Source organism: Varroa jacobsoni, unplaced genomic scaffold (assembly GCF_002532875.2).
Source record: "Varroa jacobsoni isolate VJ856 unplaced genomic scaffold, vjacob_1.0 scaffold_1200, whole genome shotgun sequence".
Taxonomy (NCBI): Eukaryota; Metazoa; Arthropoda; class Arachnida; order Mesostigmata; family Varroidae; genus Varroa; species Varroa jacobsoni.
The window spans coordinates 192881-220473 of record NW_019214102.1 but is presented as its reverse complement, the minus strand read 5'-3'; the positions used below and the strand labels follow the sequence as shown (position 1 = coordinate 220473).

General features: G+C 42.2%; 1 protein-coding gene across 2 annotated transcripts in view; it reads left to right on the top strand.

The window, feature by feature from the left end:
• The window catches only part of LOC111267555 (uncharacterized), a 76454-nt gene that overhangs the window by 22906 nt on the left and 25955 nt on the right, over nucleotides 1-27593 (top strand). For both annotated transcript variants that reach the window (XR_002684705.2, XM_022845831.2), the window contains exons 2-5: nucleotides 3136-3344; nucleotides 16965-17100; nucleotides 21907-22052; nucleotides 27228-27435. Coding sequence is in view for 1 of the 2 variants with exons in the window: in XM_022845831.2 (XP_022701566.1) it covers nucleotides 3136-3344; nucleotides 16965-17100; nucleotides 21907-22052; nucleotides 27228-27435 (699 nt within the window). In the remaining variant the exon portion in view is untranslated. The remainder of the gene's footprint in view (nucleotides 1-3135; nucleotides 3345-16964; nucleotides 17101-21906; nucleotides 22053-27227; nucleotides 27436-27593) is intronic.

Here is a 27593-nt window from a genome sequence, read left to right as displayed (position 1 = left end):
GTAGAGAAGCGAGAGAAAGCCAGCGCCGAAATTCGAACTATATGCCCACATGAAGCTTATTATCATTGTTAGAGACTATGAGATTCAGACCACAGACTGTACATGGATAAGCTCTGGCTACCAACCTAAAGCTCTGTGTAGAAAGTAGAACAACGCTGCTCCAATCTAGCCCAAAGATACCACCAAGCCAAATTTGCCTCCATTGCATAGATCTACTGCGGAGAAATTAGTTATAACTTACGGGTTATGACTGTAGCTTATTCGTGCTACTGGTCCATCAGATCTGGCGTAAAATTAACTTTACGTGATTCTCTGAGTCGCAGTTGTCGTATGAGTACGCACGATCAATTCTAATTAATATATGTCCGTTTTTGTAACGTGGATAATTATGCCCTAGATAATGTGCTGCGTTGTCATCGATTGTGCTCAAAATGATTTTAGTCAGCCCAACTACAATGCACAAAGACGTATTTCTTTATAAATGTATAGAGTTGGAAATCGTTTTGGGCCTTGAAACAGCCGATTACGAGCGAGTGTTCGAAGTATGCATCTTTGGCACGACGACGACGACATGGGCACAACTTCAATTTAGGTCTGAGAGACATGTGCACTAATTACGGGATTATGCGTGCAGAACCAAACAAAACTAATTTAGAACGCAAAGATGAATTAGACGAAATCAAAATGAGCCCAGAGAGAAAACTTTACGTGCATTTTTTAGATTATAACTTGTAGCCGAGGGTAGTCGGTAAATGACGCAAGTCGGTACACGAAAACTGCATGTACCTTCTAACACAAAAAAAAACATCGTTAATTGACTTAAAAGTGATCAGAGTGGTCGATTTGGTAATTTCGCTGTGTGTTAAAGACCTACGGTTAAGAAGTCAGGGGTACGCCTTTACTATAGGTAACTACAACGCAATGCACGCCCAAATCGTACGAAAACCCGTTCTACGGGCGACTGCTGTACAGATCGCATCGTATTTAGGCTGAATGTAGCCTTCTGCTGACCCCAGAATATGACAACCAATGAATAAAACGACACTCAGCTGAGATTCGACGAATCATCGTTGGGATATCTGCTCGATACATTTAACAGATGGGCATGACTCTAGTCTGCGAGTAGAATTTTCCAGTGATCCGCAAAGCTCGACCGAAAGCAACTTCCACAAAAATCGCTCGTCTGTGTTAGACATAAGGCTCTGTATAGCCGGTGGAGCAAGTCTGTCTACGTTGTAGCGTATAGCGCTCTCAAATTTTGCCATGATTTCGTAGCTGAAGCCGCGTAGAGCCTGTAAAACGCGGTAACAGTAAAATCTGCCGATAGCATCAAGTAGCCGCGTTATACAAGAACGTTTCGGTCACGCTCCGCCTCTCTTTTCAATTGCAGTGGCTCTTACCATTGCAGCTGTTATAGCCTTGACGGAATTAAACGCAATACGTTATTCAACAAGTTTCTGCAGGTTGAGACGCCTAGGTGCCGCTTGTGGAATCTAGGCATCCCGTTCACACCCTGTTCAATCCTCGATATGACGGACCTGACATGATAAATGAGGGTACCGGAGATCTTCGAGAGTGTCCGGTGGGGCTCGTAAGTTCACGACAACGGATGACATTATATAGGCCATTCTTCATAGCTACATTCTGCATGATGGTATAGTCTCTTCTCGGAACTTTCGTAAAGGCTCATTTATGAGCTACTAATATCTACCCATATAAAATGATTTTTGAAGAGATCGTCTTTAAAAATGGCACGTTTCCTCGTTATTGTAACAGACAAAAGTGCGACTTCGTTAGTAAACTGAACATAAAATTTGTGTTTAAAAAACCCCCCGAGACTCATGAATCTAAATAGATATTTTTTGAGTACTCAGAACGAACTTGGGGTCGGCCAACGCGCGGTGAAGATTCGGGTGTTGTAATTCGATTTAGTTACGTACCGGCTGAGTGTCGCTTCCCGAACGGCGTCAGTAGAGTTGGTAATCGTCGCGTTTTCGGACGGATATTATTTGCATAGTATTCGATGATGGAGCGTACCGATACAGTTGTAACATGTCCTAATGTTACTGGATAGATGATGTATGGAGATAAGGACGAAAGGGAACCGCCATGTGGCCTTCCGAGATTCGCATTAATGAAGTTCCATACGAGTGTCCTGCGTTCGAAAATCGTGTAAACAATGTGTAAAGTTCTAAGTTTACCTTTAGCTAGGAATAGGGATTTCTCTATACACTCATAACTGTAAGTAACGCTATGTGTGTCGTGTGGCTGATTAGTTGTAGCACGCTAAATAAACAGAGAGCTATGTCAAATCTTCCTATGACGAAACTACGTTTAGGCAATACATATAAAACATCAATCGCATTTTCAAGCTTTGAAAATGTTAGATTTATATTTGTGTTGTCGACAAATTTTGCAATTGGAAAAAAGCGATGCCTGTGCCTTATGCTAATGGTCAAACAAATATTTGCTAACTTAATCGCTCAACGTGATCTTAATTAGACGCTAGCACATGTTGGATTTAGTATGACTGTCCCTCGTACGTATCAGTACATTGGTAAAGGAGTCCTTAGCATGGTTAAGTGTCCTAAAGTATTTGTTGATACAAGCCAATACGCACGATCGAGTGATCAGGTTGTATCATACGTAGCTTCCATCCATCTAAAGTCAACCAACAGTCCCAGATAGGACGTGTCCTTGTCCACACCGAAGGCAATATCGTTTTATAGATAAAAGTCATTTCGTTTGTGAGCGTTTTTGCATTATTTATATAGTAATCATCATTACCGTCGTCGCACTCGCTTCCCACCTGAAAGACAAATTTCCTAGGGTGCCTGCTATAAGAAATGACTGTAAAAATGTACTAGAAAAAGGAATGATTTTCCCTTAACTGAACCTTAATATCCTTAAGAATGTAACTTAAACAGGCCCTCCTAATGAAATGAACTATGTCAGGTTCATAATTCGGTCGACATAGTTAGCTCTAATCAGATTAACTAGTCTGATAATCTCAGTCGAGCTTTTTCGAATAGTTACAAATAGTTTGCAGTGTACCCTGTTATGCGTCAACCTAGATTGTGTTTCTATGGCATGCCTATATTACCAACTATTATACATTTATATTTATCGGTTTAGGTTTCAGTGACGTGGTACAGACTTTGCGACTTCACCGCCTTGATATCCCACGGACTGCGTATGTCGGCGACTCATTGTGGCTCAATTGCTCGTACGACCTCGAGTCAGACGATTTCTACGCAGTAAAATGGTACTTCAACAATACCGAGTTCTACAGTTATTCGAATAACAAGCCGGACTTCTTCGAACCGCCGGGCATTCATATAGACGTGAGTATGATGCCTTCACAGTATCTATTTAAACGTGTGAAATTTGCGATAGAGTTTTCATGCATCATCGACCAGCACAGACCACTAATGCTATTAACGAAGCCGCATAACGAAGCCGACTGGTGACTTCACTCAGAATGACGCACTATCCAGGTATCAATTACGAGGTGTCGGCTGTGTGTCTCATTCTATCTATATCTGTAAACAGAATCGATCTTGTAATTGCTGATTCACTTTCATTCAAATGAGCTGTTTTTCCGCACGGGTTCCTATTTTTTTTTTTTTTTTGATTTTTAGCCGTTTGTAGCGCACCTAAAAAAAAATGTTCTGGATACGAGCAAATCGCGCAATTGTCGATCAGTTTTATCGACTAATAATGCTTGACATTTGCTTTGGCAACACTGAATAAACTACAACTAAATCTAGCAAAAGTCTTTTCTCTGTCTTGAATTAGTGACCTTCCCTTTTGTGTCCGTTGCAATGTGTATACATAACATATCTGAAACGTTCTCGCGCATATAACTTCTTATTTCTTTTTCTTTCTTATTGAATCTGCCGATAACATAATCTCAAAGAACCATGTACTAGCATGTACCGTCAATAGCGTATATACATTCACGTATCATTCAGCTTAACGGACATACGCTAAGCAAGTTTTTTATGTCTATCATCGTTGGCCTCGCTTGTCGAATCATAGCGGTTATTCTTAACCACGCCAGCTCCCAAATATATCGGTGTGTCTTGGCCTTTTTGAGCGGTCCACATGCTGCATTTACCCTAAAGCCAATTCGTGCATATTTTCACTCAGTGTTCACACATACAGGGGGTCTTTAATATTAGCATGGGCACACTTGTCTGAAATTACTTTCCAAGCCACGACCTCACCTCAAGTGGGCTTTTCTTCAATGGCCTCACATCTTTGTCCTCCTTCTATCTTATCTACAAGAAGCATCTTCTGCAAATTCTATTACTCCGCCCGTTCCTTTTTTTCGCTTTCCTCGGCAGTACCTTAATTACGTCTGTCTTCTGTTATTCCAATAATATCATAGCTCTATCTATTCTTCTTAGCGTTCTTACTGTTCAGATAACTTTGCACTTCCTAAGATCTTCTGCAAATTTCGTATCCCGATCAATTTGTATTAAATGTATTTAATTAATTTCGAGCTTCGAGTGATCCAGCAGCATGTTATGCCGCAGGCCCTCCACAGGAGGGGGTTGACCTCTTGGCTGGTTTTTGCCTAGTTTTGTGTATATGGCCGGATCGGGACGAGCTGTGCACCGATCCCAAGCTCTTTCCCATGCTTGGAGATGCCCGCTGCAATAACCGTGCCATTCCGTGTCCGCGCATTATTTCGAGCATCCCTCGTATCTAAACTGCCGCTACCGTGGGCGCTGTTTGAGCGACCCCGTATTCGTACGATATGTACGCGGAGATCTTGTGTTTCGAAAGATTACGAGCTACGGAAACTGTTAGGCGAACAGAGCGTTGAGCAAAGCGACAGAACGAAAAACCGTATTGCCCGTCAGTGGCCGTGATCGATAAAAACGAGTAGGGGGCATCGGCGAACGAAATCGAGTAGAGGGGCTCTACGACAGCTTTGAGATGTGGTTAGAGCACGATGGATGCGTTGTCGGATGGATCGACTTGCGAGAACATTGGAGAAAGATGGCTAGGAATGATAGCCACTGTGGAGATGCTCAGAGCTGCACTGCCTAAGTGATGGGACTAAAACCCGGGTGGAACACTCATTGGAGCGTGAATAATAGTGGGGGATCCAGAATGGGGAAAGGATGATGCTGCTGGTGGTGGGTCAAGAGTGGAAAAGAAAGTTAGGCTGCTATGATGTGAGGCCAATGGATGTTTCAATGAAAGTATGGGCCATGGCTATCTAAAGCCACGGAAGAGAATATGTACGAGCTTGTTTTTGCAACTGAGCGCAGATAGCTAATTAAGTTCTCTGAGACGAGAAATAAGCTGATTCATCCGCCGTCATTTTGAGCCATTGTTAAGCCACTGTCGACAGGGTTTTTTGGCCGAACGGCGGCCACAGCGCGAGGTCACAGCTATGTTCGCCTATAGGGCTAGTTTAAACTGTAGTTTTTTCCCTTCAAACTTTCCTCCAGAACTGCTATGAGCGGAATGCCTTAAAGAATCAAAGAACGTTTATTATTGCTCGTAAATCGTTTGAAGTTCTTGCTTCGTTGGAATGATTCATATTACTTGATTATAACGAAAGTAAAACGTTCGTAAACGACCATTGAATTTTTTGTAAAGGTCTGAAGCTTTTGAATTTGCTAAGTGCAAACAAGATGTTGTGCCGTGACTAGTTTTGAGACTGAGAGGTACAAATCGAGGATTTGCTTGTTAGACTTACTTGCTACCCATGTTCATGCAACAGATATACCATTCGAACGGTCAATGAAGCGTTCATTAGCTGCAGATCTTGATATTGTATATATCAATTTATACTAGCTTACGCCTGATTCGTCGGGTTTCTGTATTTTATCAGATTAGAATTTAGCTACGACAGAGCGTTTACTTGGGAAAACATGTCATCCACTTAAACAATGTTTCCATGAATCCCGACTTCGGTCTCGGTCGATATTGTCACGAGTAGATATAATCAACAGATAGAGACGACCCTTTCTCGGTGTCTTCCCTCATTTCTCTACATGAATTGATAAACAGAGACGAAGTCTTCACTAGGACCTTTGACGAGACTATGCCCGTCGACCCATAGTATCCTCATTAGGTCGCTTTCGCTGGAGTGCATTGTTCGTGCAAGAACTCATTGATCTCCGCATGCCCGTGCACCATCTTTATATCTGAGACTCTTTCGTCTATGTGGAATGAAGCAGGCTAGTTAGCCCCCTGGTTTTTCTTCTGTGTTATGGTATTCTTTACCTTTACCCGTGACGGTTTCGGTTCCTTTATTCTCGTAAACTTTTCAATTGACAATGCAACTAACGACAGCGAAAATCGGTCTGAGCTTAATCGTTAGCAACAAATCCGGTGCTCATGCCCAGCGCCAGCACAGTGATGCTTCTTGTTGTCCTCTTTTTGACGAGACGAACAGCGCTTGACCACGCCTCAAAAATACCGAGGGCAGGACCATCTACAATTTAACGTGCCATAAAATCGCCTCGTGCATTAACTAGTAGTCTTTGCACCACTTGTAACAGTAGTGCGGACCACAACGTGCACTGATAAGCAAGCATACGGAAGGGCGACAGGATGGTACCGACGAAAAGCCTGCCGTCAGAAGAACGCAATTCTCCAACGCTATCGGTCAACACCAGAACGAGAGCAAACGACTCAGCACGATCTATTGCGCTCTTGTTTCCCAACGTTGGCAGAACATAGAAAGCCTGGCTAAAACTCCCGCTCCTCGCTTCTTCTTTAATACTCGTCTCTGTTTTCGGATATCTTGCATTCTTCCCCTCTGGTAGTCGGTAGGCTGTACACAACATAGAAAAGGAGAATGAGACATTCGCTTGCGTCCGCGCTTTCGTGATCCATGGAGACACGACTTATATGCGTTTGCTGCTGTCTCTTCACGCCCCTTTTCATGCTTCCAGCTTCTGTCAGAGCGGAGTTCTGCCGCAACAGCTCGGAGTTCGAAGCAGCGACGCTTCGGCGCCTCGCGCGTTCCGATTGTTCTAGCGGAACAGGGACGGGACGGGACGACGAGACAGCGAAAATAGAGGCCGAACTCTTACTATGAGAGAGGGCGGGTGAATGTAAAAGGTTCTTTCTCTCGTGTTCTGAATCGTGATCTGGCCTTGGACAGGCGCATGGCGAACTACAATTCAAAGCCACATCTGCTCAGATCCCAAAAACAGAGCAGCTTCCCAAAAACACAGCTGCTTCCCAATAGAAGAAGCAATACAAGTAGGATAAGGGTGTCGCATTTTTGACATTGTACACATATGCGAGCCGCTATGATTATTATAGTGAAAATACTTGTATACAGCAAGTTTCCGTGAAAAAATCGATGCGGAACAAAATTATATAGTTAGGTTTTACTACACAAAACATGAATAATAGAGGTAATTAATTATTCGTGCCAGAACTACTAGCATGCCTGAGCTGCGTTTTGAGCTGTCTTTTCATTTTGGCTGTAGCCGCATGTGTTTCCATGTAGTAAGCGCTTTTTGGCAATAGAAGAGAGCCAAACGTGGCCGTATTTGTTGTTTTGTCAAGTGCTTATGATATGAATTCTTCAAGCTAGTTTAACGGATTATTAAAGAGATCAAGAAGGCCCAAAATGTGTACATATATCAACACACGAACTGGCACGGCGTCTGTTATTTGATGTTTCTTCATAAAAGCATTTGATCATGCTGTGATCTCGGACACACTTGGTTACTTAATAATTAAAGCGAACGAAAAATTAGCAGGTACCGTCGCTGCTGAAATTGTCTATCTAGTTATTATATGACGTGTTGGTGCTTGCGCAATCATTGCAAGTAACTATTATAATATAAGGTAATAGCTAATACTGATAGAAAGCGCTAGTAGTGATATGCTAACGGAGGAAACAGTAATGCGGCCGCCTTATGCGCCTCGGAAAATGGGCCACCTTAAGTATAGATATTACTTTCTTTGTGCAGATACTGTGGGAATAAGTAATGAATAAGAGCAAATCAACACACTTAAATTAGCATAAAACTCTCTCCTCATCATTTGCCTTTCAACATATATTCATGTGGTAAACTAACGCAAAAACTGCGATGTATAAATAACATGTATGAAAAACAGAAATTGTTTACGTCCATGTAGGCACGGTGGGTACCGAAGGAATATCGCGTTGCAGCGCCATCCCATGCCGCTATTCGTATCGAGCGCTCCCTATCATAACGAACGACCGGAGGGCCAGAAACTTGCGAGCGCCACTTCACTCATCTAAGAAATACTATCGGTCCCTTTGCGTATTCCTCCACATGGGCGTTTCTAAGTCCATTAATTAGAACTTAACATCTTCGCCCGTGCCTTCTATGCGACCTTAGTGCTCACAGTCTCTTCAAGTTGGGAACACTTTGAGTTCACTGGAAAAGACAGGAGCAACGGCTGAGTTATTAAACGCTGGGTGGTAAAGCAGGTAGGCGATCGTGCGACGCGCTCATACAAATGCGTCCCCTTCTGCTCATACTTGTGGGAAGAGGCTTTCAGTAAAAGTATTCGAGTAACGGAACCTCCGGTCGATGCTGACTAAAGGCGTGCGCGCTTCGCCTAAGCGGAACCTCACATCGTTCACGAGCATCACTCGCCAGCGTTTTCGCAGCTGAGTTGCCCCGCAGCTTTACCTCGTCGGCATCCCAGGATCTGCTGCTTCTCTCGACGACAAACCCTATTCCACTTGGGAGGGGCGCTAGCGCATTGGTAATTTCGTCACTATTAGTAAACGCCATGGAAACATACGAAGTGGTCGTCAATACGCTTGGGTAACGTTAACAAATGCATTATCCACTTATTATCGCCTGTTATATTCACCGCTACCGACAGTCGGTACCTAAATGTATAGTAACTAGATTTAAATGTACATGTGTGCCTATAGAAATTATGGTGAGGGCCTTCGTAATAGTCCTTGCATTTTGATTTTATTTACGTGTGGTCTATATTCGCAGCCAGGCCTTCGACCTTCAGGTGAGAATCGACCGACTGAATCGGAGACAAGGCAAATATTGTATAGGCCGTCACTCCTTCTCCTGCTTGGTCCTTTTAAATTGTGGGTATTAACTCCTCTACCGTAACAATCTATTCTTACGCAATGCTCTATATGGATTTTGGTCTCTGTAGATTTGTTGAGCTAGCTGACAGGCAGCTATGAAACGAGTTTCTATTGTGAAAATGCTGCGGAGACTATTATAGTATTGGTTAAAACCAGGCAGGTATGGCTTCGAGTCTGCATAACACCAGGCTAAAAGTTAATGAAGATATTGCCTAAATCGGTCATTACTACGAATGAATAAAGGAATCGTGCACATATATTCCTAGTTAAATGTACGATAGCTAGTTGTCAATAAAGAGAATGTATAAGTATCTCCGAAGATTTACGCCGCCTCATCTTATTCCATATGTGTAGCGCTAAGACTAGCAGAATAGCTAAGAATAGTGATAGCAGCTTATCACTAGCTAAATGCCCGCTAGGTCATAAATCAAAAATATCTTCGATTAATGTTTAGACCGTAATAAGATTTTCAGGCAGCTCGGGATTTCCGCTGCCGCGTTGTTGCCGAAAACGCTTTCTCATTCACTTAAACCTTATACAGCATTTCAAAGACGCAATAACTTTAGGCCAGAAAGGGTAGCTAACCTGTGTGTGTAGGTACTATATTTGCCTATAACGATATGGGTTGGTATGTACTGGGAAACACAAATCGATCTTCATCGCATTTACCTTTATGGAAGCTCGTAACGAATAGGACGTTAGAACGTAGACATTTTGTTAGCGGAAGAATCGGCCAACTTACAGAAGCATTACGAAGACATAATTGTTTAAGCCTATGCTAAAAAATGATGGGATCGTTTGGCGTCAACAACACGCAAACGGTGTTTTCTCTTAAAAAAAAAAAGCATACGGACCTATGATATAAATGTGGACGTTCCTCGAAGGGAAAGTATAGTGTGTTTTCCACGGTTACAAAATTTTTTGCTGCTATGTTAAAACTACCGCAAGTACAGGATAAGGCTTTTTCATATATTCAAATAAATGTTGTTGTTTGTTATGATATACAAGAAAACTATCTGGGATGATGCCTTACTACATGTTTTTGATCATGTTATTTGAAATACAGCCAGCTCAAAATAACCTTATTTCATTATCGCTAAATTCGTGCACTTTCCTAAGCTATTCATCATTATTACACCATTTATTGCTAAGACCGAATCCACTATATTTTCACTTTGTCAGGTACCTACCTACCTACCTACCTATACTATTAACACCGAATAGAAAACCAATTTTAGCATCAAAGCATTGTCAACTAATTGATTTAGTATACGCTACTCATTCGCAACGGGTCGCTTTAACCCCGCTGGGTTTTATTGAATTGTGCTTGCAGTTTGTACCAGGCGCATTGAAAGATTGGTCCCGTTTAGTCTCTCGCTGTCCCGTATGAACTGCACATCGCACACCGTCTCTTCTATATGCGGTTCAGCATGCACGCACAAACAAGAGACGTTTAACTGCTGTTACGGATTCGACGCGTGTTACACGGTGGCATCTGTCCTGTAAGAACAGCACAAACCGGAAGTCCCTGGCAGCTCACTCCAAATCTATTCTAATCACTTCTAAATCTGAGCAGTAGGGCAACTGGCTCTCAGCTGCATCAGCCCCGAGAATTGCCCATTCTCTCTAGCTAGATTTTCTATTGTCGACATTGCCCTCTTCTTGCGCGTTTCCCTTGACGCATCCGTTTTAGGGCTCTTGTGAGACGAGCCCATGGATAGCAGCCCGGATCACCCTGATGGGGAAAATGAGATTTCGCAGTCGCCACACGTTCCGGACCCCTTTCTGCTTCCCTAGCGTCGCCTGTACGCGTATTATACGCACGTATATATACGGTGTGCGCATCGCGATCACCGACGCAAAAATAAAGGGAACTCCCTCGGTCAGCGATGCCAACCGGCGGGTGGCCACGAAGCGTAGCTTGAGTACTGCCCCAAGGCTCTAAGCTTGCCTGATTCCCAGCAGTAGCAGCTGAGGGCAACTGTTGTATCACCGCTGCCTCTGCGCAAGAAGAGGTGGTCACACGACACTTGGCCGTGGTTTACCGAGGACACCTGAGATACGACGTGTGCTAGCTAGCAGCTGTCTGCCAGGGAAGCGAATGGCTAGGGGGTACACGAAATGGGGGCTATTACTAGCATGATTCGGGGTCAAAACATGGGCAACGCGTAACGACAGCGGGACGGGGGAACGATAAGGGGCGTTTTAATCACAGATTGATTACGAGCTTAGTGGGCCGGGTCCCCCCGCTGGGATCACCTGAACGGAGCAGACCCGCTCGCCTGCTTCAGCAGTCGTTGCCAAAGACAGAAAGCGCCTGTGGGAGAAAAAAATGAGAAAGAGAAAAAGAAAGAGAACGAGGAAAAGGCTACAGAAAAGCCCATTGTCAGTTTGGAGGATGTCTATGGCTGCGCGTACTAAAAAGACCTACCATAACATGCATAAAGGTTCGTTTGCCCCATTTTGTCCAATGGAACCTGCGCAAGCAAGCAGGACAAGCGAGCAAGCCGTCGCCTCAGATGGAAGGAGGTTCTGGTTCTAATAGAGAGCCGGCCCATATCGCTATCGCCCGTAGTTTTATTTACCCCTTTCATCTATCTGGAATAACTGTCTAGCAGGCACAGAAATGTGTTTGTCATATTACGGTCTATATATATAGACAATGACAGTGGAAATCGCGTCATGCCCAATATGCCCCCAACGTGTGTATCTAGGGGATGTAAACGACAATGCATTTCGGAAGGGTCCCTGTCTTAGAATTTTTCTAGTTTCCTTTTTTCCCTTCTATATTGCAAAGATCTTTCAGCACAGTACCACCGACGTCAATGCGTAATCTACAAACAATGAAGTTGTACGGTCACATTTGACGAACAGAGTACTAATTTATAGTAGAAATAAAATCGAAAATATAAATTGTCGGTTAGGTAAAACATAAGAGTAAAGAGCACACCATGGACACCCCCGAACCTGTTGATTTGTGGAGACCACTTTTGTGTCGTTATTAATTCAGCCCATCCTCCGGTTGGAATGCCATACAACCTACAGCTCTAAAGTTGGTTTCGTAGCAATGCGAGTTTCAGATATATATGCCTCTATAAATACTTTTAGAATTGGATATGCCTATTTATGAGTTGAAGTTAATGCATATTTTTACAAATTAAAGTTTTTCGGAAGTTAGCCTTTATCACTCTACATTATTAGTGTATAGTGGAATTTTATCAGTAACCATCTGTAGCCTAAACCTTTAAGTAATCACATCCATTAAATTTCATCTTACAGACATCGGTAGGTATATATAAACGGCACATCCTACAGACCTTCAAAGCATGTTGAGAGGTTTCCTTCTTCTCATCCAAAACCGTTCCTGGGCAGAGATTTTCGCCAGACTTTCGATTCGTGTCGCATCTGTGAAATAACAGAATCAATTGAAGTGGCGTTCCCCACTTGCTTGCCACCGTCCACAAATGTTCCCCTTGACCCAAAGGGATTCCGGGTCTGCTACGCCAGCGGTGTTGGCTTTTGTTGAACCGCAGTGGTGGTCCATTTGGTTTTGCGCTCACAGCGCTTTGGCCGACTGAAGCCAGATTTCGTACGAAACCATAGACAGGCGCTGTTGAAGAATCGTTATAAGGCTATGAAGGAACCAACAATGGGTAGTGCTGCTCTGCGTAGGTCTACCGAGGAAGAACAATGTGTGATCGTGTTATTGACGATTCTCTTGCACCGGTCGCAATTTCCTACAGAAGTCTCGGAGGAGGTAGTCCAAGGGCCGGGTCGTCAGGCTGTCAATTTTGATTTGAAACACAGGCCGATGTCTGGCCAATATGAAACCATCGAGTCACTTGCGCCGATCCGTCGTCCGGCTTTCTCTCGACTACGCTCGATTCAAACGATGCGTTCGCTTTTTTATGCAGTTGTGGGAAATTTGTTTATGGACTATTTGGTGCACCAGAATGTACTCCAAACGGTACGTAGCGGGGCACAAGTGTTGGATTACCAATAACATTCAAAGGCGCTAACTTTTTGGTGTTGTTCAAAGTCCTATAGGACAAACAGCTACTCGTTATCCTCCAGGCGCAAGGCTCGAAATAGTTTACTCTCGCACTTCTACTAGAGTGTAAAACCTCCCCATTCGTCGTGGTATTTACCATTCTAGCTGCCCTTTCTTACACATGATACTGCGGAAGAAAGCGAAATCAGCGATCTATAATTTTTCCGACTTCTTACTGCTTTGGCTGTCGTCCAGTACGAGTTCCTATAATGCGCCAGATTTTTCCGAGTCTCTTCCATTGCGTAATCATTGCGAAGAAAACCCATGCGAATAGAAGGAGAGGAGACACGTAGCCCTCTGTGTTTTTTCAGTTTTCGCCATGTGTGTCTAAAACTTGCCTCAACCAGTCAGGAATTGGGTCACGTAATGCGTGAGTTTTCCGCATGGCCGATCATACCATATGACAACTCTAAGAATCAGAGTGCATGTCTATGGCCCTAGTCGATCTTGGGGTGTATTCCGGGCTCATTGTTCTTGCCGCTTCCTCGGTGTAGCCTCTTGTGCTGTTCTGGAGTCTAGTTCTTCCTCGAAATAGCGCTAGGCGCTTTCCCTAGCTAGTAGTTCCCATGTCGGAATTTCGCTACGTACTAGGATACTTCTGTGGAGATTGGGTCATGCGCACTTGCTGCTCTGATTACTACCGACCTATACATGGAAAGTAGAATCCGTGTTTTTCTTCTTGTTGAAAATCATGTTAACGCAGCCAGAGGCAGACAGCATTTTTTTCCGTCGGCCAAAGAGCAACAAAGAAACACTCTAAGTCTTCTCCTGTGCAATCTGAAAAAGAATTTTCTGTCCGAATTTTTATAAATAGTGCAAGACTTGTCTTCTTCTCGGGCACTAACCACGTCATCCACATATGCTACATATTCGGCGCCTTTCGGCAGGTCCGGCGTGTTAAGTTTGTCATGGTATATGAACTTCTGCATGGTGGGGCTTAATACCAATTCTTGGAGTACATCGGGTAAGATGTTCCGCCCTTCGTGGCTACTGTTGAACACCCTACCTGCAAGGTATGATGAAATGAGTTTCCGTAGCTAAGGAGAAATTACTTTTCTTTGAAGCGCCCACTTGATGGCACCTCAGTTCCTCATGTACAAGCTATTCTTCACGTATAGAGAAATTAGAAACACAAACTTTCGAGTCTTTCGCGTTCTCTGTCTCTTTTGATGTACTTTATTGAGTAACTTCTTGACGACTGCAAGAGTCAGCTTTTCTTTGCCAAAACCCTCTTGGCATTGACAATGATTTGGTGAGAATTACATTTGTTGTTAATTAAATATTGAACTGACCGCAGGCCATGAATCCCAAAGATGCAATGCCTCAAAGCGGCCAAAACTTTTAGAAAGTACACGCAAATGCTAAAAACGACTAATCGTTTGAGTTTATCCGGAGGGCCCAATTGACAATTAATATTTTCCTACCTAAAACGGCCATTAATTCCTACATCAAAAACCTCATGCGCCCCCCGACACCGGTTTAAATTGACCTATAAGGCTGTAAATATTTAGTTTGGCTGTCCTACCGCAGCAGGCGTGATCCTTGCTAGGTTTTCTTTTTGTGCCACATTTTCCGCTACTTCCCTCACGCTGCTGAGTTTGCTGTGGTCTCTTTTTGAGATGCTGTTTTCATAGAAAGAGAAGCTTGTTTTCTACCGTTTCCCATTCCCTTGACCGTCTGAGGTATGCCGTGCAAGTCATGAAATTTGCAGAGTTCCCATCTTCGTCGCATCTCTAGCGATGGGCAGCGTCACCTGTGCTGTCTCTGGCGACATGGGTCACTGTGGTACACTTGTAACACCATTTTTCCATCTGCCTTGTCTTCGGTCTTTTGCCAATTGAAGCAGATCAGTAAATTTGCCGCTCTTTAAGATACTCATTTTTGAAATAAAGTCTCTTGGCCGTTGATCGCGGTATATAGTAAGACATTTTCGTTTGCCGTTTTTCTTTCTCTGGAATGTGTTCGGAGCTTCATGCCCTGTGGAAGGCTGAGCTTCGGTTGTATCTTCGATCTTCCTTGCGACCAGAAAAAAGTCCATGTTGTTGCGTAAAGCCACTGTCATAGAAAGTTTTCTTTTCTTGAAATTGTCTTTTTTGCGAGTATAGCTCCGTGTCCGAAAAGGTAGGCCCGTCTTTTATCATTAACGCGACGCAATAGTCGAGTTTACTGAAGCAGGTCTCGACCGCTCGTTAGATCGACAGCCCATCCCGCTTCTCTAAGATATGGAGCATCAAAAATATGCTATCGGTGATGCCGCTTTATTTTTTTTTCGATAACTTATGAAAGGGTGCTCAAGAAGCCAGTGCGTATCTCCTCTGCTCTCATCGTTCCGACTTGGAGGCTTCTCGCAGACGCCTGTTGTTTCATGACTCCCTGGTCTTTTATTCCTGGTCCATTCTCAATGCATCAACACTTCACAGTATCACGTTACCAACAGACAGGGTCAGAACTTCTCCGGCAGACGGGTACCGCGCAAAAAACTGTTTCATAACCGTTTAATATTTTTCGGAGCCCTGAGCGATATTCCTTCTCTAGTCCTGGTTCTTCATCCAACCATCGCGACTTCAAGCCTGTTATCGTATCCTTGACAGTTAACTGAATCTTGTAGTGAGTCATCGGCGACCTTTCCACAAACCTCTTTTTGTTGCTCGCTGTACGGCCTAAAATATGGAGCTATTATGGCAGCATTTTTGTGGTCTTCCATTGTTGTCTCCTTGGATGCCTCCGGTACATCGTACTGTCCCGAGATTGCCGGATATCTCGTTGCTATTAGAAGGTATCTCCTTTTACACCTTTCTCTAAAAGGGCTCGTCATGTTTGCCGTTTCCTGGCATCTCTCCTTGCAGCTGTTTTTTTTTTTTGAGAAAGAAAGTACGTATCGTAAGGCCTATCCCAGTTTGGCCGTAACAGTCTTCCACTTATACCCCCATTTTTCAATCGGCTCCAGTGAGCTTCGACTATCCGGTTCTGTTTCTTAGTAAACAAATGGTGATTCCCTGTACGGCCTGTAATACCTTCTGCTTGTGCAAGTTTTAATTATATCGCGTAAAACGTAGCACGAAATACTCCTTACGCACTGAATTGCTAGCCTTCACTTCTCTGGGCGCGATTGATTAGTCGGCAGTATATTTACTCGTTGCAACGCCTGGCTTGCTTATATGATTTTTGCGTACGAATTTTATATTACAAAATTCGTAATACCACGGAATTGGTAACTTTTTACAGCACTCAGAATCTTATTTGTTTCCGTTTTGCGGTGGCACTTGATTCACTGACTCAGTATAGTTCGTAAGAGCCCTGGTTCGCCAGAATTCTCACTGGGATACCAAGATTTAAATGTTCTTTTACAAAAAGCTCGATCAGAAGCACGCCGGGAGCTACGCCAACATGAGCAGATGTGTTCCCGACGTTTCCTTTTTGAACTCGAACGTCTGTGACACACTAAATATATTACCCAAATAGTTTCATTATGGGGTGAAAGCAAACCTCGTTAAAGGCAAAGAATCCGATTTTGGGAAATAAGCTAGTACGTAAGCCTGTACTGATGCTTTGGTGACTTTATATGGTTATCGTATATAAAAAAAAGCTCATAGTTAAAAAAAGCTTTCGTTGTCTCAACGTACAGTTATTTGCTAGGTAATAAACACAAATTGTTGACCAGTTAAATATAGTACGATAGTAACAGAGCATGACATTACACATGTGGAAATAATTTGTTCTAAGTCTAATGTGAACTTTAAATTGTTTCTTTTCTTTGCTTTCTATTCATGAATCACATTATTCATTCTACTAATTGTGTATCTTATGTGTTACCATGCTGTCCAACGAATATCACAGCAACACATTTCCCTCGAGGGCAACGTATTCCTGCAGAGCGTGAGCCTTCAAGCAGAAGGTGTGTACAAGTGTGAGGTGACGGCAGGGCGACCAACGTTTCAGACTGTTGCCCAGGAGCAATTCCTCGAAGTTTACAGTAAGTTTAAAACTTTTGGCGTTTTTAGATGAGCCGCCAATTAAAAAGGGCAAAAAGGATCAACAAAATATACTACCGGCAAATGCGTTCATTTACTCGCATTATTTTCTAAGCCTATTCTAAACCTTCTAACAAATTCTTGAGCTTCGTTATATGTTCTCTTTTTAAAGGGTCGTCTACACACCAATGGTACGCCAAACAAATATGCACTTATATATTCGTATATATATTATGAATGTACAGTATATAATATAGTGGCTTGTTGCAAAAGAAAAGCAGTAGGACGTCAGTTAGCCATAGCGTTATTTAGATTCTATCCTAACCAAGAGTCCGTTCAGAAAGTAAAAGGAGATTTTAAATTAAAGAAATTATAAGGTATGGTAGCCTATAATACTCTCGAAACTACTCGAAAACGACATGGGGGTCATTGAGTTTACGTGCCAGGGTTCATTTCCAGGCCAAGAACGGCAATATAAATTTTCCTCTAAAAGGTATATGCTATTAAACATAGGTGGAAGAATCAAATGAATATTTGTAAGCTAAGTCGTTATTGCGTACGAAATGGACGGGATAGCATAAGACATCATGAATAGCACAAAGGCCACATCTAGTTCGCAGGTAGATTCTGGTCCTTCAGTTCACCCAGAGTGCGAAAGACAGATTGATTCCTTAGAAGGTATCAAAAAGAAGTGAATCACATATCAGTCACTAAGGTCAGGCATAGAAAGTTCAATTAGTGCAAAAACTCGAAACAAAACTATCGGAATGATGTCGTATGTGAAACAATTGGCCTTGCAGAGTCAACTTCTAGTTTACGCTACACGAGAAAAGATGTAAACATTTTACTAAACGAAATTAGGCTAAAGCAGTTTTTACTACGAACACATGATTTGATGAGGCCACACGTATCTATCGCGTTTCATGTTCCTCATTGCCCGAGCTCCACTCGTTAGGTCGGCTAAACAAACGTATGTCATCATCCCCTAACTTTTCCCGAATGCCACTATTGATCCGTTATATGATGTTTATCACGAGATGCTTTTTGGTGGGCATTCTAAACTTGCAAGTATTGTTTTCAGTTCAGCCATTTGAGGTAGTGGTCATAACGAAAGCCGTCTCTTTATACGGAGCTCAGCTCACCGTGTATAGCAACAAAATCACTGTAATTATGTCATTTTTACTTCCTTTCTGATAAAGGAGTTCTTGTCTCGTATTGTATACCATACAGTTTGGCTCGCGTATTTTCCAAAGATACATAGCTTAAATAATACGCTAAAATAAAACGGCATTTTATGTTTTTTTTTTTCTTTTTTTTAAATCTTTATATCTAGAAAATTTTAGAATTTATATATCTATAAAATGTAAAGGAATCTACATGGATATTGTTTAAAACTATTTCTATTTACTTTGATATTCTATTCGACGGAAAAGATCAAACTTTATAATAACATTCTACATACATTTCCCTATTAGTATAAACAGTAGTCCGTTTTTTCTCCGCAGCATAATGCGTCAATACCTGTTGTGAACCGAATTTGGTGTCCAGAATGCTGACACACTTCTCCCTAAAACTCGGTGTCTATTTACTCATTCATTTTTTTCTCCGACCCAAATCAGCCTCTTGAAATGATCGGGTCGGGCTGATATTTGGCGGATTGCTAAGTAGCATCCGGCATAAAGATGTGCATAAGACTGATTTTTTGTAGTATACTTGTATATATGTAGAAGTTGCGAAGCGCGCCGTCTTTTAGTGGGGTTTTCTTTGAATTTTTTCCTGCTCACTAAATAATAGCATTTTTCTTACATGGAGTTTTATGATACCGATGAAAAACTTTTGCCGAACCGATTCAAAATGCAGTGCATATCTTTATGCTTAGGTCTCAGTTTTTAAGTTAAAAATACTTCCAATGGGTGAAAACGTGGCGTTCTACCTACGTAACAATGAAATGGAAATGCATCTCTAGCTACCTTTGAATGTTTTTTGAGCTAATTTCTAATAAGCGTTAATTAAAAAGTTATAGCATCCATTACGGCGAATATTCCAGTTGGACAATTTTTGCAATTCTTTTAAGAAAAACACTAAAAAATCAGCGACATTTTCCTACGTAAAGTGTACATTTTGTTGACGCCAATTTATTAGACCAGTCGATAGATTTTGACGAGCTGGATAAAAATAGGGTACATCTTTTTATATGTAAACTTGATACTTCGGCGTAAAGAGGGGCGTACTAGATCCCAAGTAACGCTGGGACAAAATCTTCGGAAAATCTATGTATTCAGGCATGGAAGGCTATATCGGATAAGTATTTTGGGGTTATATGCCTCAGTTTTTGGGTTGAAAATCCCGTTTAGAAGGCAAACAATTTTCCCCGATACTAGTCTCTAGATCTTGAGGAGTTGAATAATCATTCAATGCGTATATTTATACCAAAGATTGATATTTTTGAGCGAAAATTGCTAAACCATATTGGTCCCATCGGATGCCCCAGGTAAACTTTAGCAAAGCTAAAATTTTAGTGATGTCCCAAAATCAAATCAGTATGCCAACAGAGACATACCCGTACCCTCAATCTATGTAAAATGTGTAATTATTGATAAAAAAAAAACAAAATAAACAAGTTGAGACGAACAAAATCAATATGTTAACTTGTACGAATTGATCGTAAAATGTTTATCATATATTTACAGCTACTTATTATTAGAAACTGACAGAAGAAAAAAAGACCACCCTATTCACGCATGTTCCGAAATTAAAGAGAATCAGCCAGCACTAAAAGGTTCTGTAGTTATACCGCAGAAAATGCACCAAAAGCCAATGCAGCATCACCAACGAGTGGGCTCAGCCCCCTGGTAAACATAACAGAACAAGCTGGAAAAAGTTAGCACATTAGCTTATAATGGGGCAGCTATAACAGGACAAGTATTGGTGTTTCTTATAACTAACCTTAAGCTGGGTGTAATATCGGTGAGCAAAATTAACAAAATCAATCACAAAACAAGCTTGGCCTGAAGCCCGTGGGCCCATTCAATGCATATATACATATATAAAGGTAGATCTACAACACTATATCTATTTCCTGAGGCAAATAGATTTAGCTTGATTGTATTTGTAACAAATGATAATTCGGAGAACAGCTTTCTAAAAAAGGGTCTCGTGTTGGTTTTAGACGGGCGACGTGGAGGCGCGTATGGTAAACAACTGTTTTCCATAATCGGCAGTTCTTTTTACCCCTTGTTAGTTTCACTAATGTAGGCAAGAATGTATGCAGCTTTTTGCGACATATACATAGAAAATGGGCAGTCTCTTGATCTATGAAATATATATATATGTATGTACTGCCAAAACATAATTATGACTAAAATATGTTTGGCATTATCGGTACAAGTGGCCTTTTATATACTTGCCATAAATTGGCAGATAAAGCCTATGTTAACGGCACAACTAACAACAAGCATTCCTGGGAACGTTATAATTACATACGGATCCAACTTCAAGTTATCGTATTTGAGAATGGAGTGGCTTTAATGGAGCAAGAGACGAAAGCGCTAACGTAAACGCCCAGATAAACTACATGCAGGTACTTAACAAACGCGTAAAAAAGTTTCACCAAAAGCTCGGGAGATGGATATCGAGTTGACGAGGGCATCGGGTGTAACTTTATGAAAGAGGAACTTTCGCAACGATGGGTCGATGGCGTAACAAACGGCAAAGGACTTCAGAACTACAGGCGGATGATTAATGCATTGTAAATCATCGCTGTTTTCGTAATAGTTCTATTATGAACAGCAGTAACGTGCAGACCTGTTTCAATGTAATGCCGTATTCAAAGTCCTATTACAGCAGCTGGCCAAAATATAAGCTGAAGATATCAAGTCCATATCAATGACGGGATCTAGAGTATGAGATTAGCCAGCCATAAGGACATGGCCAGTCATACAAACGACCTTTGCTTGTTTACGCTGTACCGAACGCAGGTCGATCTAGCAGCAATAACTTTGGTGGCCTGTTAAAGGATGCTAGTTGTCGATATCACCCATTACTGTGCCTGCCTAGAAGAACTAAACGCAGTTTAGCGTGAACAGGGTAGTTTCGGACAAACCTCACTAAACTACTCACCAGTCTGTCCAAGAGAAAAATAAGCATCCGAGTTAACTTTGTAACTTTACATGATCATGTGATGCATCTAAAGTTAACAACATTGAAGCGGCAGTTAATTATCGTTGCAACGGCCAATGATTAAGGTAAAAAACTTTCGAATATTATGCTATTTTTCCTGCGCCTTGTAGGTGGCAGAAACCGTTACTAGGTCTAAAGTAGGCAAGCTGCTCATTGCGCTGTGAACGGTCATGTTGACGTTTGCGTACTCATCTTGAACGGAGGGTCAATTACACAACCCGGGCATTTTTAAATTAGAGTGCTACTGTGGATATTAAATGCGTTCACAATAAATTATTGCTATCATCTTGTGTATATGCCCAGCAGAAATTCAAGGTAGAGCTTCGACGATGCGGAAGCTAACGATAGAACCTGCTCAAGGTGGCACTGTGCCACGTGCTGCATTCAGTTAATGTCCAATGAATCAATAAATCAAAATCATAATATAATTCATAGTGAATTTAGAAGGGTAACTGATTGTAAAGATAACTCTATCTGTCTAAATAGAGAAAGCCAAGCAGAGGACTGAGTGGCCGTTGGAGTGACGTTTTACCATATAAATATGTTCGTTCACCCCCTTTGGGTTCGCTTTCATCTGCATCCACTGACCTCTTTCACCGTTCGGCCTTTTCAATCGTCGTCCATCTTAGTGATGCCAACAACTCCGCCAGCGATTAAGGAATCGACCAAAGAGGGATTAATAACGTACGCACTCGGCGACGTCATCAATGTTAACTGCACGTCGCCACTGTCGAAGCCTGCCACGAGGCTAAATTGGCGGATCAACGATAAACCGGTAAGACAACTAGCGACAACAAACTGAACACACAAATGCTATTATTATAATTATTTTATTATTAATACTGTTATGTGTTGCCACGCCTAGTTTTCGCCAGGCCTTATTGAGTCGCCTATGTGTATACCCATACTATTTCTAGTAGACAACATGTAGTCTTTAAAAAGCGTGCGTTGTGCGTTCCTCATACTAAACAGACTGCACCCAGTGTTTTTCCATCTTCTAATATCGCTTGTGCCCCTTCTCAAACCTCCAAGGTTTCTAATCACAGCTGCTCTCTTGGGTGATGACAGCTAGTAAATAAGTGGCTGTTTGTCCACATCGTCGACAGTGGTCCCATTGTAACCCACCCTCTTATAACGGTTTAGGTATATAATAAAAAAGTAATAAAGACAAGTAATAGCCTATTGTCGTAACTAGCGGAAAGGGGTTCGGAGACAGTACCACAGATGCCGAAGCTCATTTGCATATTGATATTCTTTTAGAGTTTCACCACGGGGTTCCATTCCATTCCAGTGTTTGGGACGCAGCGGAGCTTTGCGACATACCGTAGTTGTGCTATTGACTACTACTGTTAGGTGATTTTCTGATATTGATTTCGAGGTCCGCTAAAAATAGACAAAGCTCTAATTATGCTTTGCATTACTTATTTCTAATGGAATCTCGGTACCATGAGCCGACGGCACTGTCGACATCAAATTATAAAGTCACTTCTACCCCATCAGCTTATAACGGTGCTTAGGGGTGTCTGTCTCCTTGTTTAACCTCTGATACGAGCGTTCACTAGAGACTACCATAACGGGACCTTGGGCTACGCTAACAACATTAGTGATATCGAGCTTCACCGACAGAAGTCTGTCCATCGATGCATCACCAACATCGTGATCTTTACATTCCCCAATGGGACAGCGATGTGATTATTGATGTAAAGCACGATTCCCTATCACTCTGTTATTCTATAGGTGAAAGACCCCCCGATCCTAAGAAAAAATTCCGCCAAAAGTACGCAACGTCGACCGGTCGACAGCTCAGGGCGACCAATTCTGCCGCGTGTCGAGTTTAGCTGTCGTCTGCTATTAGATGGTCAAACGAAGAGGGTTCTCAATATTTTGACAAGGCTGACGAGTTATCTACTTAGCAATGCCAGATTTCTAATGCGTCATACTAGTAGTCCGTACGGAATAGTTGGTGCACGATGACAATCGACCAGAGAAGGACAACCAGTTTTATATGCTGCAACGGTCACCAAGGGATCGAATATTAGCTTACCGAGTACGAACGTACGCAGTCGGCTGTGTGTAAGCGTTGTCTGGCTATTTATATGCAGTCGTCCAGTCATATACAGGCGGTTTCATGTTTGGAACTGTGTGTCCTATACGTTCCTGCACAGACAGGCGTTTCTAGCATTTCCAGCTACAAAATGACTGTTAATCTCTGTAAAGAAGCAATCAGTAGATTCATGGTGAGTTGTTAACCTCACGGCAGTTTTTTTTACGGCCAACTTTATCTGTTATATTTCCTTTCGATTCTTAACTATTATATTTCAGTGGGTACCTGGCTTACATTGAAGTGAAGATAGTAGAATTGAAAGAGATCTTTATTTGGAGAAGTACTCTGAGATGCCTACACAACTTGCACCAATTCTATGACTGTAAGGTCTTTTTACCTGCATAAATTGTGCCGTACCTACATCCAGTTAGCAGGACTTCAGAAGCGACACCTGGTCGCCCTTAGCCATTACTATAGTTAGAAATAACCAGTTTAAACTTTGTTAAATTAAATGCTCGGGTCTTTGGTTCGGGAGCTCCGTCACAATTACCCTAGTGAAACTCCTAATCGAACCAAGTCTTCGATGCTGTAAGGTGACAGGAAGGTGATTCCAAACCTTTATTCACGTAAAAAGAAATGCTTAAACGGATCCCGTCAGGGGTCGCATCTTTGAAGGCGTGCGTGCGTGCAGCGATGCCTATACCTAGAATAATACAAATTAATAGTATTGCTCAAGTAATCGATTCAGCAAAGAAAGGCAAGCGTCCTTATTTAACGGTCCGTATTAATCTAGGTTATACTAGGTCCATAAAAAGGATCGCTTTAAGGTGTCACACTTTTGTTGGTATTATTTTGGGGACATTGAACATTATGACAGCAGTAAGAACTGCTTGGCAAAATGTACTGTGATACAAAGCGTTCTTATTGGTGTCCAATGGAGTCCTTTTTCGTGCCTAGCAGAAGAATTTCGGCCTAATGAATACAGATTTGGCTTTATCATTAATGTTTAAATATTCTATCAAAAGTGACCAAATATTTCAGCGATTACGCTCAAGTACATTATCGACGATCTTTAAATAACGTACCTTGAAACGTTGTCCTCACCTTTTTGCTGCTCCTCCAACGGCGCGACCTACCCTAACCACACGCCATAGCACTCGATATCGTAAACGGTAAGGGCTACGGCCTACTGTTTAACGTAGTTACATAATTTCCTATGTGTAAGGAATTACACACAAGTCAATTTTGTGGGGTACATTTCATAACGGGCTGGCCGATAACTACCAATAGTATTTTCTAACTAGCCCCAAGATTGCCCTTTACGTGGTCGTATCTGTCGCCTTTAAAGTCATTGGGGACCGATTATTATTTGCCCCTGCCCTGTGACGCGGAGATGTGGTGTGCTATACTTCCTAAGCGTACTAGCTTAGTTACACATGAACTTTAAAGCGAGTACTCGATGGGTTAAAAATAATGCATAGGGGCCCATTAGCACCCCCTAGTTCGTAATAGTCTGCGGCAACTTATTATGTCGTACGCGATTTTCTCGTAGAGAACTTGAAGTTTTTCCCGGTTCATAGAAAACCACAGTAAGCGCGCCTTAAATTCAGGGCCAGTGAAATCGAATTTTTATGTAATATTTGAACTACAATGGATTATTAATATTAGATGATTACAACCGTGGAAGCAAAGTAGGGTGTTTAAGGTTGAGCCCGACAATTTCGTTTTCAGTCCTCATGCACATTGCTTCTGTCGTTATGAAGACCAAACATTGCGCGGTATTGAGGGTACTATTCTAAGATGAGGGTCATCGAAGATAACAATCAATTCAAGGTACTACTTCTATGTTCGTATTAAACAAGAAAAACTAAAACGAATACTGGATTTGCCCGTCAGCCGTTCTAGCATCTACCTGGCTAAAAACGATGATCTTAGGTAATTAGTCATAAGCTATTTTGAGAAGAATCCATTAAACAAATTCGTATGAAGCACGAAGGGAGATTTGTTGAGTTTCACGGATTTACGTATTTGCATAGTGCCGTGATACGTTCGCGAGCTTCACAGACATAGCGAATCAGTCTCAATGCGGCTTCTAAGAGGACGCCAACTGAATATAGGACAGAAGACAACATGATAAACCTGAATTCAAGTCGTGCCTTTCGACGCAACAGATAAAAGATCTCTTATTATAACAACAGGGTAACTTTATGGTAACACTTCATGTAACTTGGTAGCCAGGTAGTTAGAGAATCGACAGAGTCGATTGCTCATTTTTGGGTAAACACATTGGGCCTCCAACTCCGTCGAGTTTCGCCGTCCGCCTTTGTCTATCTATGTGCTCCCCGGTGTTTCTTCGCCTCATCTCAACAGCCCTTAGCAACTTGAACTTACGCTAATTATGGAAGTTTTCCTAAGCAACTCACATGCTGTGCGTCTTACCTTGTATAAGACATTTGGCCTCTAAACCTAACTCTATCAGGCCATGATATAATATAGTCCAACTACTCAGTCGGCAACAAGGCCAATTTCGGAACCAGATGGAACGGTGCAAATCGCGTTTGTCTAGGTGGGACGATATGCTAAAGCAATGTAATTGACCCAGCCAGTTTAAACTCTGATAGAAGCTTAACGATTACGAGACAGGTTAGTGATTGCCCCATTACGTTATACAACTTGATCCTCGTTTGGGGCAGTGCCGATACCAGCGAATTTATTTTCTCTTTTACTTCCTATAAAGAGGAATAATGTGTTAATGTTGGCAACCCAGTCGTCCTGTTAGCAAGCGACCGTTCCCGCTTTCCTAAATGAATGAAACGCTCAATTTTGCTGACTTAGTATACGGATTTCCATAGGACACACTGCCCACTGACTGTGGCCGCTCGTAAGGCTAAATGACTTTGACCCCTATCGTTTGGGTACGCCACTTTGTTAGTGGAGACACGCTGTACACTTTGTAGCGGACAATGAGTCTAGTTCACTGCGTTTTCTTTCGGCTCCGTGTACATAGGAATATGAACCCCATCGTCATCATCACCAGTTTGGCAAGCAGTAGGACGAAATTGGGACGGCCTCTGCTATAACAACACTGCCATACTGTATCCTTCTTCGGCCTTGTTATTCGTGAATAGAGCGTCCCGCAGAATTTGTAATACTTATGTAGATACAGCAGTTATGTGTGTACATTGAGCATTGAGCAGGGGTTCATATGTCGATTGTACTTCAACTATCTAGTTGCCAATAGGTTGAATGGCGAAAAGGAAAAATGGGGGTAGGAATAAAAGAGGTTATTTTTAAATGAATAATAGCACCTGTTAAGGTAATCAGACCATGGAGGCACCACGTGTAGTAGGCAAATAACATTAGAGTGTACGTTATCAACATATACTTATTGGACTGATCTTGATAAATAGGTTTTCCAGCGTGAGCTGCCAATAACGGTGTGAACGACTACCGTGAAAATTTCTGAAAAAGAATCCTGCACAAAACCAAATTCAAGATTAATTTGTCGTAAAGTAGGCAAACAATTTTACACAACGATTCCATAATACCACCATTTCAACTCATAAATGACAAAGGTCCACTTGAATGATAGCGCTAGGTAGAAGATAGCATGCTTGGTATGGTTGCTTATCAGTCATTGCAGCTAGAACGGTGGCATCATGGCTTCTAATGAATTTCCGTGTGTTATCGTTTGTCTCTTCTGCCGTTGGTTACGGGCCTCCTTCTACGTGAATGGACCGTTATTGGATTCTGGATACGGGCGACTTGTGAACCCCGCTTATGTGACGATACTGATCGCCTCGTCAATTTTTCATCGACTGAATCGATCTTTGCCTGAATCATGATGTCTCATCTGCTCGACCCAATTGCCGCTGCTTATGATGGTCTCCACGGTTACTCTTCAAGGTCCCAGCATCAGCCCTAATACCATACGCGCCACTGCCTGGCTCCAGTGGGCTGCAGTATTCGCACTTAGGTTTGCGCATTAAACTCGAACCGCCCATTGTAAATAGCGGTGACTCCTATCTGCGATTAGCTTGCGACGGAGAGGTTCGACGTGAGAGACAGATAGAACGACAGGTCAAAGTAATATCGCCTCGGGGAACCAGTCCAGGTAAGACAACAGAAAAATCGGTATTTTTTTCTGAATGTACGTACCCACTTCGTAGTATGTAGCGCAGGGTAGTCCGGCAGCGGTAATTATATATATATCTATCTATCTATCTATCTATCTATCTATCTATCTATCTATCTATCTATCTATCTATCTAT